Here is a 12,336-nt window from a genome sequence, read left to right as displayed (position 1 = left end):
ATGCACGCGCCGCATATTTGGGGAATTGTTTCAAAAATCTCCCATGCAAGTTGAACTCGCACACTGAGGGTTCCATGCCAAACTATAGTTTTTTTTTTTTAATTTTATATAAACTATAGTTTTGTTATCTAGCAGGCAGAGGTTTCTTGTGGCGGTGCGGTGTAAAATGGCGACCCCCATTTATTTTCAATATATTTTATTTTTAGTATGTTGTTATAGCGACCACCATTATAGGTACATATTCTGTGAAAATTACAGGTGAATATTTGTTAAGGTTCCATAGGTAGAGCCACGTGACAGAGAGACAGAGAGACGGACAAACAACGGAGATTTAGTAATGGGGTTCCGTTTTCACGCTTTGGGTACGGAACCCTTAAAATAGTCTCACGGTAGCAACAAGCTTTGTGGCAATAATTGACAATAAACTGCCGCAAAGCTCAGCACTGAACGGTGCGTTGCGGCAACGTTGTCGCACCGCTCGTACGTGTGTCGACCCTAAAAGTTTCTAATCTCTAATAAGAAAAAAATCAAGATTCAGTGAAACAGATACTAATTGTAGGTACGTTTTGATCAACTCACTGAAACAATAGGCATTCATTTACTTTCAACTGCAGATATTGTTAGAATATAAGGCGTGTGTTATGTTAACTATTCATAATATTATTGTACAGTGTTGTACGCATTACGACAGACATTGTAAGGGAGTTGAGTGTGATTGAGAGTCAGTACACCTTGAGTTGGTTCTTGTCGTCGAAGCCGGCGGAGTGGCCCGCGTTCCGAACAATGAAGGAGTTACCGTCAAAGTGCATTCGCCTTTCACCGCGCCTGTAACAGTACCACAGTTCCAAACATCGTGTCGTGTACATTACGTAACAAGTGGGTCGTCCGAAATGATATTGCAAAATGAGATTAGTACCAAAGATTTATAAAAAACCGTGAAAAAGAAAGTTTTGGAGGGGCTTAACCTTTTTTTTGGTATCGGGGGGAAATCTTCTAAAGATACCCGATCTTTTGCGGGAAAGACCGAGTTATGTGAGATTTGTTGTACCCACTAAAACCCCCTCGGTGGCCTCTCTACGCATGAAATAGAGAAGCCTCGGGATCTCAAAAATGAATGCACCGCTGCTTTCCCAGCGTGATGCCTTTAGGACCTCCTCGGAGCGATTTGCCTTACACTACAAAAACAACAATTTGTGACCACAGCTAATTGTCGCCATCCTCATGTTGCAAAAGTTAACGACCAGAGCCCCTACTCTAATCGCTTGCGAGCTCAAGATCTCCTGTGCAGACCGGATTAACACGGGGAACACCTCCGCCCCGAGGTCTCCGTATCCGAGCGCGATCGGCCCTCTTCTTACCTATAACGGTCTCACAGAACGAGACAACCTAACAAAGAATTTGTTGGACCTCTATATAGGTCGACGAAAAATACTTTTATTTCAAGTAAGCGTCGAAAAATAAGTCTTGATATTTAGGTACTTATAAAGATCCCTTTATGCCAGAAATTTTCTTCGTCAACCCATTATTGTCCCATTACTGGGCACTCAGAGTAGAGGGGTTTAGATTTAGGCCATAGTCCACCGCGCTGACAAAGTACGAATTGGTAGACTTCAGGCGAGGGAACATGTTTTCTTCGACGTTATAGCAAGTAATAATTAATTTCCAATACGCATATCATTTTCAAAAATCAGAATCAGTTTAGAATTTGAACCTCAGTTCTATCGACTGACAAATAACTTAAACATTATAATAATAAGGTATTATAATGACTATTTAGATACCGGTCTCTCATCAAAAAATATTTACTAGATATTAAGAAACAATATTTTAATCATAAAATAGGTGATATAACCACATTATAATAATAAGGTATTTTAATTACTATTTAGATACCAGTCTCTCTTAAAAAAATAATTACTATAACAGATAATAAGAAACAATATCTAAATATATAGAACTCAAAGGTGAGTGACTGACATAGTGATCTATCAACGCACAGCCTAATTCACTGGACGGATCGGGCTGAAATTTGGCATGCAGGTAGATGTTATGACGTAGGCATCCACTAAGAAAGGATTTTGATCAATTCTACCCCCAAGGGGATAAAATAGGGGATGAAAATATTACTTCGAAACGCAAGCGAAGCCGCGGGCAAAAGCTCGTTAATCATAAAATAGGTGAAAATAAGCAAGTTAAGCAAAAAACAATTCTAAGTAAGTAATCAAGTTTTTGGAATCATACATAAGAAATAAATTATATCACTTATTTTAGGCAAAATATTTAGAAAACTAAGCATGATATTTTACTAACACACCCGTTATTAAAAAGCTATCGAGGTATATGGATAGGATGTATATAACACACGTAATATGTAACATTTCAGCATAAAATGTGGATTATGACCTCGATTCTGACCTTTTTATTTTAGAAAAACCCCCATTTCTACGTAGTAAACTGGTGTTGACGAAGAAAAAATAATTTGATTAGGTACAAGAACATGAATCAGCGCTTTAGTCTAAAAGATGTATTAAAAATATATTACCATGCATTATTACTGAAAGTTGCGTAACGCTGAGGAAATTCGCATACATAATCATAAGAGGTATGAAGTCATCACATTAATTTTGTGATGCATCAGGTGAAATTCAAACATGACAATATTTTAATCATTAATTATTGGTTAAGCGGCAAATATGCAAATAGATACATATTTTTATAATATAGCAGACGAGCTTGCAGTCCTCCTGATGGTAAGTGTCTACTGACGCCCATGGACTTAATAATTAACCCCAGATAGGATTCGATATTCCTACCTGAGGTAGTCTGCCACAGATGCGCCGCTACGCGTGAGGACTAAGCTGGAACGCCTCGGAAAAGTATGTCTCCCTTACCACACCCTTCAAACCAGAACACAGCAGCGCTTAACACTGCTGTTATTAGGTAGAAATAGGTGTGGCGGTGGTGCTGCCGGAGTTGAAATACAAAGGGTTCTACCACCTTCAATCTACACTGTTCTAGTTCATTCGTACGCAGTACAGTTACGTACAGTTACGCGGTATTATATTATTAGTCTGAAGCAGTGATAGCCTAGTGGTTAAGAAACTCGGCCTCTCGATAGAGGGGTCCGAGGTTCAAATCCCAGGCACGCATTTCTTATTTTTCAAAATTATGTGTGTATTTGAAATTAATTATCACTTGTTTAAACGGTGAAGGAAAACATCGTGAGGAAACTTGCATATAGATTTCTAAAAAATATATATCTCAAAGGTATGTGAAGTCTACCAACCTCTTGGCCAGCGCGGTGGACTATGGCCTAATCCTTCTCATTATGAGAGGAGACCCGTGCCCAGCAGTGCCCAATAATGGGTTGATGATGACGATGATGATGATTAGTCTAAAACCATATGTATATGTACTGTAAGATGTGTCTACTTACCGTACAAACAAATGTTGCGTCTGACCAAGGGAAGCGGTGCAGTGCAGGAAGGGGCTGGTAATGGACGCAGAGCCGTTACTCGGGCTCGTGCGCAGTTGGTACTTGTGGCTGCAGCGGTGGATCCTACGAACAAGTTTAATTAATAAAAACAATTACTAATTAATTAGTAATTAAATTTATTTTCTTTAATTATTATTTATTGTTTTATTTATACTGCTGTTCACATTAAGCATCCACAAGGCGTCATAATAAAATTATAAGGATGTATGTTGATCTTTTTCTAGTCTACTGAAAAACGGAGTTACTCACTGACAAACATACAAGTGAAGCTAATATAAAGCGTGTAAAAATTGGTAGCTAAGCAGAATTCGAAATTACCAGCTATGTAACAATAGCAACGCAGGCCTAGTGGTTGAAACTCAGCCTCTCAATCGCCGGTTGAGGTGCCCCAGGTTCGAATATCAGCTATCTTTTAACAGTTGATAACATAACATGAAGGTGGTAGAACCCTTTGTGGTTCGACTCCGGCGGCACCACCGCCACACCTATTTCTACCTAATAACAGCAGTGTTAGGCGCTGCTGTGTTCCGGTTTGAAGGGTGTGGTAAGGGAGACATACTTTTCGGAGGCGTTCCAGCTTAGTCCTCAGGGGTAGCGGGTGTATTTGTGGCCGAACTCAGGAATATTTAATCCTATCTGGGGTTGATTACAGATGTCAATGGGCGGCAGTAGCCACTTACCATCAGATGGACTGCATGCTCGTCTGCTACTCCTATGTTATTAAAAAAAAAGTTAAGGAAAACATGCCTGTGAAGATAATCTTTTCCTAGGTGTGGGACTGTAACAGGTTCATGAGGACGACATCGGCTAACCATACGATTGTTAACACAGTGACCTCCACCGGCTTAATCGGAAGGGACGGTCCGCTCCGAGCCCCGAGCCTGAGGGGTCTCCAAACACAGTTGCTAATAAAAACGTTTTACGCTTGAGGCCTCTTTCATTAAAGTTAGGGTACATAGCCTCGAATCAATTCTCGGACCGCCGCTTCGGACACGGATGTTCATACTAAGTACATACTTTTTTTTTGTTTACGAGGGGGAAACCTTCAAAAGGTACCCGGTGCCGTGGGAGCGACGTAGGGTTATGTGGGATTCTTACCGCACTAAAACCCCCCCGGTGGCCATCCTCGGCGCTGCATAGAGGGGTTCCGGGATCTCCAAAGGAACGCAACCGGAGTCCTCTTAGCGCGTTGCCCCGTCGGGCTCCGCCCAGGTTAGCTTGGCGCTCGCCACACCGTCTGGTGTGCACGACAGTATGCGACCACACATACCGCCGTCCTTCCCGGGGCCGCTGGCCGGGCGGTTCGAGCTCCCACTCTTGCCGCCCGCAACCGCGGAAGTCCCCTTTTAGTCGCCTCTTACGACAGGCAGGGGATACCGTAACCCTCTTCTGGTCCCGAAACTACAGGGACAACTAAGTACATACTAAGATTTGGTCAACCTTCAAACTGTACGAAGTTACCTGACCAATCCATCGGCGGTTTGGCTGACGCGTACGTTGTTGATGATCCAGTTGTCGATGCCGTCGTCGGTGAGCCAGTACTGCGCCGCTTGCAGCAACGACAACGCCTCGTTCACGTACGAGGGTCCATGACGGGACTCGCTGAATAGGTACACAATATTGAAAGGTGATACAATTGAGACCGTTCCACCGATTAGGTATAGTTCGCGCCAAACTGCTAGTCCGCTCTGAATATAGAAACGAGTCACGTCGAATAGCAAATTGTAGATTTTAAGGGACGAAGACACCGCGGGACCCCTCCCGGCACCCGCCCACTGCCCGCTCTCGCCCACGGGTACATAACTGCGTTAGTATGCCCTTACGTTTCTACGGAATATATGCTTGTAGTTGTGCGCAACAACTTCAGAGCGGACCAGCAGTTTGACGCGGACTATACATCTACATCTCTTTTGTGAAGCAATTCTTGCGTTTAGGAATAGTGTGGACGCTGTCTTACATATAAGGCAAGAGTTCTGGCAGCGCACAGTTGTATGGGTGTTGCCTGATAATGAGTGGTATCTTTTGTAACTTTCTCTTATAAAGTCTTATACTTAAAGTAATAATAGGCGTAAAGGGACTCATACGTAAGTACTTTAGAACAAAAATTGTAAATCATGAAGATTAACACGGTTTTATTATTATTGCCTAATTACTACTAATCACAATTCAGAAACTTAATAAGAAACCCTAAATGCGCACCCATAAATTCAATTGAACTAATACTTTAGGATATAAACTGAATCAATAAGGGGATAGTATTAATTAGAGATGCGCCGAATAATGGTTTCACCGAATAACCGAATACCGAATAATATTCGGTTTAAACTTTACCGAACCGAATATTCGGCCGAATTATTTGGTTTACCATTTCTTTATTGTCAATTTGCTAGTTATGTGTGTTTGATTGTTGATTTAGTGTAGTTTTAAAATAAATGTTGACTTTGATGTAATACTTAAATGTGTTGACTTAAAGTTTCAAAATAAATTTTGATTTGAAGTTTAATTGCTTTATTTTATTAGCTATATTCAAAACATTCTTCATAGGATTTGAGTTTGACTTATAATATAACATAAATCTTACATAAGAAGTTTTGTGTTTTAGTCCTGTGTACCATGTCGGGTACACTAGAAAATAGAAATACTCAAACCAAATATATTCGGCGCCAAAACCGAATAATTCGGATGAATACAAATAGCAAAAAAGATGCCGAATACGCCGAATACCGAATACCAAACGAATATTCGGCGCATCTCTAGTTTTAATGAATGTTAATAAACAAAGTATTGTACTTGTAGAAGACGTTGAGCGTGAAGTCCTGGCTCATGTCGAGGAAGGTGTCGGTGGTGGTGCGCGTGCCGGCCGCGTCCACCAGGTACACCAGCGCGCACTGCTCCGCCGTGAACGAAACCCCCTTGTACCACATTTTTGCGTACCTTTAGAAGGAAACAAGACACGATTCTCCACTTTGTCTTTTAATAATAATTGTACTTATAATGGAGAATATAAAAATATTATCATATTTAATAACAGTCATGGTTTATACTTATTTTCAAACGTTGTATCCCAAACATATTATTTACTTAATTTCATTTAATAATATTAGAGTAGCAGCCACGCATGTAGTCCACCTGGAGGTATGTGGCTACTGTGGCCAATTGACATCTGTAATGAATCCCAGACAAGATTACAAGCCGACGACAGATGCGCTCTACCCCTGAGGACTAAACTAGAATGACTCGAAAACGTATGCCTCCCTTAACCCACCCTTCAAACCTCAACACAGCGGCGTTTAACACTGCTGTTATTAGGCAGAAATAGGTTGTGGCAGTCACCACTGCCACAACATATTTCTGCCTAATAACAGCAGTCGGTGTCAAACCACAGAGATCAACCACCCTTAAAAGGTGCCTATGAGACAATAGGAAAACATTAAAATACCAATTTGAACTAAAGTATAGATAAGTATGTAATAAAACATGCAACCAATTGGTGGGTCAAATCTATATCTTTGGGTGACGCCCGCGATACACTGACTTGTTATTCCCTTGCTGGTGGCGTGCTTGGATCTCGACGCGTGACCCGTAGTGGTAGACGCGGCCGTTCGGGTGGATCAGCGCCGCGGCGGCGCCGGAGCGGGACAGCGCCAGAATTATGTTGTTCTTCGCGTTCGTCACACGCACCGCGCCGTCAATCGTCATGTCAACTCTACAACGACAATTCTTCGAACTATTCCGTGGTTGCGTTACAAGGAGCAGCGGAGCAGTAATAGCTTAGTGGTTGATCTGCCTCTCGATGACCGATGTTAGAAACCCAGACCACTGATTTTCGAAATCATGTGCGTATTACAAATAAATTATCATTTGCTTTAACGGTAAAGGAAAACATCGTGAGGAAACCTGCATAAATGAACGATCTTAAAAAAACTTCTCAATGATATGTGAAGTCTACCAATACGCACTTGGCCAGCGCGGTGGACTGTGGCATTATCCTCTGTAATTCTGAGAGGAGATCTATAACTTATACTGTGGTAACAGGTTGATGACGATTACGGTAGTTTTCTTCTTGATTAATATTTACCTACGTTTTGCGTCAGGAGGCCAGAATGCAGAAATACAGAATTAGATACTTATTACATTTTACGTATTTAATTAAAACCGAATGTTATATTTTAACTAAATCTAACCAAAATTATAAGTAACTAATCTAAGTGACGCTGGGGCGATGATAGCACTTAGCACCCAGAGAGTTCCCACGTTCGGAAATGTGATGGCAACGTATGTGTGGAGTCAGCGTTCCCAACATGGCGGCGGTGTAGAATCGAATGTCTTCCAGATAATTTTGTTTAAGGCGAATGTTATTAATTAATTTGTCTATTTTCTTTTCTTTTTTTTATAATATAAGAGTAGCAGACGAGCATGCAGTCCACCTGATGGTAAGTAGCTCCTGACGCCCATGGACATCTGTAATCAGCCCCAGATAGGATTAGATATTCCTACCTGAGGTCGGCCACAGATGCGTCGCTACCCCTGAGGACTAAGCTGGAACGCCTCGGAAAAGTCTGTCTCCCTTACCACACCCTTCAAACCGGAACACAGCAGCTCCTAACACTACTGTTATTAGGTAGAAATAGGTGTGGCGGTGGTGCCGCCGGAGTAGAACCACAAAGGGTTCTACCACCTTCAACTTTTTCTTTTATAATGCTTCGATTTTAATCGTATAATGAATTATAATAGAATTATGTGTTCTTTAAATAGAAATTGACTTACTTGACTCGATCCCTTAGTCGGAGGCAAACTGTACCGTGCGGCGTTACGGAAGCATTGTAGCCGGCGCCTCCCACCACATCCGTTACCTGTCGCAAACCAAAATAACCGTCTGTTACAACGCTGTCACGAAAGTGGATAACATGGCAATTATTGAAGATATAGTCCGCGTAAAACTGATAGTCCGCTCTGAATATAAAAATGAATCACATCGTTATAGCAAATTGTACGACTACACCTGCTCACAATAACTTCGGAGCGGACTAGCAGTTTGGCGGGGACTATACAACCCTCTGTGGTTCGACTCCGGCGGCACCACTGCCACACCTATCTCTGCCTAATAACAGTAGCGTTAAACGCTGCTGTGTTCTGTTTGAAGGGTGTGGTAAGAGAGACATACTTATCCGAGGTATTCCAGCTTAGTCTTCAGGGGTAGCGGCGCATTTGTGATCTAAGAAAAGAATCTAAACTTATCTGGGGCTGATACAGATGTGTATGGGCGTCAGTAGCCACTTACCATCAGGTGGACTGGATGCTTGTCTGCAACTCTTGTAATTACTGAAATTTATACATTACGTGATTGTAAAGACTTGCCCCCAAATCAAGTAGGTAAACGTGTATTTTCAACGGGCATCCACCCAGAAAACCGAGGTGGATGCCCGCTGAATACTATCAATTTATATCTACGAGCATGCTTTGAATACCATAGAATTTACACTTTATGTAAATAATGTGTTTACAAAATTTACATTTGTGCCGTATCGTGCTAAAACTTTAAATTTATTTTTATTTTGTTTTATAATATAGGAGAAGTAGACGAGCATACAGTCCACCTGATTGTAAGTAGCTACTGCCGCCCATGGACATCTGTAATCCACCCCAGATAGGATTAGATATTCCCACCTGAGGTCGGCCACAGATGCGCTGCTACTCCTGAGGACTAAGCTGGAACGCCTCGGAAAAGTATGTCTCCCTTACCACACCCCTCAAACCAGAACACAGCAGCGCTTTACACTGTTGTCATTAGGTAGAAATAGGTGTGGGGGTGGTGCCGCCGGAGTCAAACCAAAAGGTTCTACCACCTTCAAACAACAACAAACAAGTTGGATAAACATGTGTTTTGAGATAAAAAATAGTATGTGTTATTATTTAAATCTCTACTAAGAATATCTACATATAAATGTATGTACAGGGTTAGGAATGTTACCTCTAATTCCCGCCAGGTGTCCGCGTGATAGATGTCGTCGCCCGGGTAGAAGGGGGCCTTGCGTTGCAGCGGGGAGCGCCAGGGCGGCTGCCAGCCCGCCGCACCCACCAGCTCGGCCTGCCCTAGGCCACCTTCCAAGAACTTGCTGTAGTCTTGGAACGCTGACAAATTGGACTCCTCCTGACAAGCAAATGAAGGGTTTAGCGATCCTAAAAAGTAAATGCTTTCCGGCTCCATCATACACCCTATTAAGTGATCCTTCAGGACTATTAGATTGTCGTTTGGGTTTGTTTCGTAACTATTGTGCCATGAAAAGTATCCATGAAGCGATAGAATGCGAGTAACACGCATGCGAACCAAACTCGCACGCAAGAGCAAATATGCGGGACAACGCAAAGGGTCCTAGGTTATTTAAAGCACCATTAAATGTTACTGAACCTTGAACAAACTTACAGCTAATTGCAAATTTCAACAAACGCTAAAATCTATTATACAGATCTTTCATCAAACTTTGTACACTTAAGTACACGCTCAAAAACTTCCCACGGTAGAGAACCCACAAATCTTCATATGTATACGATGCGTAGTTTATTCTGCTGTTAATACTAGTATCTATGAGGGCAGCAATTAACATTTAATATTTTATTCTGCAGCACAAGACAGATGTCATCTGAAATACGAGTATATTGAATATTTATGTGGCCTTTCTTCAGAGTTGGACGACCTTACTAAAATAAGCAATTGTAATTTAAAATAGATACATTTAGGTCGCTTGTATGTTTTGTTACAACTAACATTTATCTTATACGATTTTAAACAAGATTATAACAACTTATGCCCAGTGATGTGATGCATATTGAGCTTTGTATAAAGTCAACCAACTACAGAATCGGTCATAGTGGATAAAATTGATGTATTTTCACGTAAATTTAAATATTTATACTGTAACAACCATAACAATATTAAATTCTAAGATTGCCGCGGTAAGTACTTCGGACATTTTTATATTCTCCTTTATATTCCAACCTAACCAAATAACCTAACGAATCCGTTTCGTCCGTCGGTTTCGTTTATTAGTCTTAAGAAAATAATCATTGTTTATTCCCAAAACCAACTTTTACCAAGCCCAAAATTGTGTATTGTTTAATAAATTTGTACATTTTTATCGACAATCTTAGGATTTACTGCAGTTCCGACTTCTAAACTAAGTAAGTTTTGAGTAAGTAGGTATATACTTATTACGACATTTATTAAGACAGTACAGTATGTAGATACTTGTACCTACTGTGATAAAAATGTGTGTTAAAGAGGTACATCTGCTACATCCACGCTCATATGTAATACAATAAAACAATAGGTATGTATGTATACGCTACTCTTGCACATCATAATAAAATTACACAAGTGAATGTATTCATATAAATTTAATAAAATAAATGTACGTATGTGAAAAATTCGTTTCCCATACCGGTGCATTATAGGTAATCTAAAGATAATTACATGTAGGTATTACATAGACATATCACCTGATTGTAGGAATGTGCTGTATAGACGCTTCTCGGGCGCATAGGCATAACGTCCTTCCTGAAATCTGCGGTAGCCATTATTATATTTTTATTTAAATACTGTTGGTATATACGGTTGAGGATATTCACTGTTTTTTATAAAAATACATGAACAACAATGACTAGCGACATGGACAAATATTTTCTACATAATATAAATTACACTTCTCACGGGAAAGTGAAAGAAGTATCCGATTGTCAAGTAACTGGTTCGAAATTCAAAAAATATTTATATTTCTACACGGCTATGAACTCTCCAAAATGAAGTTGCCGGTATTAAGAATACTCACATATCATACAAGTTACGCCATCTAGCGAATTGGTTAGCTGAAGTAAATTGTGGGTTAAAAGTTAGCAAATGAATTACTATCGTCCCAGTTTTTTCTACTGCACAGATAAGTTGGTGGCAATGTTAATGGCAGTAACATAATAATCTGTCGAAAAAAATTGATTAGATTGAACGCAATACTCTATTATTACAAAAAAAATATTTATAACTTTTATTACAATTGTTGGGAATAGGCCACAGGAGAACGAGAAAATAAACTATGAAATATAATAAAATAAAATTCACTCCAAAAAGATACTTTTTATTATATCGAATCATTGACAGAATGACAAATTAGAAGAAGTAAAAATATATGTTTTTCAGCTGCCAGCTTTATCATATATAACCTACTTGAATATTATACATTATAAGAGGCTTGAGTTTTTGCTATATTCCAACAGCCTCCCTCAAAAATTCAAGTATAAAACAATTTATAAATACGTTCTTTGCAGAACACTTCTTGAATGTCATTACATCTACCACCACTTCACTAGGTGTTTCGTTATGGAGAAGAAGCGGCGAAAGAAACTCCATAACACACATCTTTTTACAATAAATATAAATGTTTTTACAATGGCAAACTTAACCATGGCACATGTGGAGCTGAAGATACTTCAGACCACATCGATTTATCAGTCAAATATACAAAGAAAACTTCAAACAAAACCTTATACTCGCACTCTGCTTTAGCTGATGAGACTGCGACAGTGTCTACATTGTTTTCGTGTGTTTCACGAAATTATGCAGTTTTAATTACTTTGAACAAATAGTTTCTAATACTATGTTTGTGCGTCTCGTCGCGTTCTCAGTTTCTCAGTCAGAGTCCACATAAGCAGTAATTAACTACTTATAATTACAGCTTTCATTGATTAGGTTTAACTATTTATATCTTTTATATAACATTAAAAGATGTATTAAATATTTACACATTTAAGACAAAAAATCTGGATGCGTAAGTACATTTACTTTTACATTT

At 39.9% G+C, this 12,336-nt stretch overlaps 1 protein-coding gene across 1 annotated transcript; it reads right to left on the bottom strand.

Moving 5' to 3' along the window:
- Positions 1–309: 309 nt before the first annotated feature.
- fest (wurstfest) lies at positions 310–11,234 on the bottom strand. The gene is made up of 8 exons (XM_073074194.1): positions 10,994–11,234; positions 9,468–9,647; positions 8,264–8,349; positions 7,032–7,202; positions 6,287–6,430; positions 4,958–5,098; positions 3,437–3,559; positions 310–825 (listed from the first exon to the last, which is right to left on the bottom strand). Exons 1-8 carry the CDS (start codon positions 11,069–11,071, stop codon positions 723–725), a joined length of 1,026 nt encoding a protein of 341 aa, XP_072930295.1. The 5' UTR covers positions 11,072–11,234; the 3' UTR covers positions 310–722.
- Between the last annotated feature and the right edge of the window lie 1,102 nt (positions 11,235–12,336).

Source organism: Epargyreus clarus, unplaced genomic scaffold (genome assembly GCF_041222505.1).
Source record: "Epargyreus clarus isolate Ecla_fem2 unplaced genomic scaffold, WU_Ecla_fem_2.2 ptg000007l, whole genome shotgun sequence".
In the NCBI taxonomy this organism is placed as follows: domain Eukaryota; kingdom Metazoa; phylum Arthropoda; class Insecta; order Lepidoptera; family Hesperiidae; genus Epargyreus; species Epargyreus clarus.
Note: the sequence above shows the minus strand (reverse complement) of the source record. Positions and strands in the feature narration are given on the sequence as shown.

What these genes read in the sequence shown, in the direction of transcription:
- fest (XM_073074194.1), bottom strand. Translation starts at nt 11,071, where the DNA reads ATGGCTACCGCAGATTTCAGGAAGGACGTTATGCCTATGCGCCCGAGA. An exon ending in CAGCACATTCCTACAATCAG is followed by an intron (nt 9,648 to 10,993) that starts GTGATATGTCTA and finishes TTTGCTTGTCAG; the next exon opens with GAGGAGTCCAATTTGTCAGC. An exon ending in ACACCTGGCGGGAATTAGAG is followed by an intron (nt 8,350 to 9,467) that starts GTAACATTCCTA and finishes GGTTTGCGACAG; the next exon opens with GTAACGGATGTGGTGGGAGG.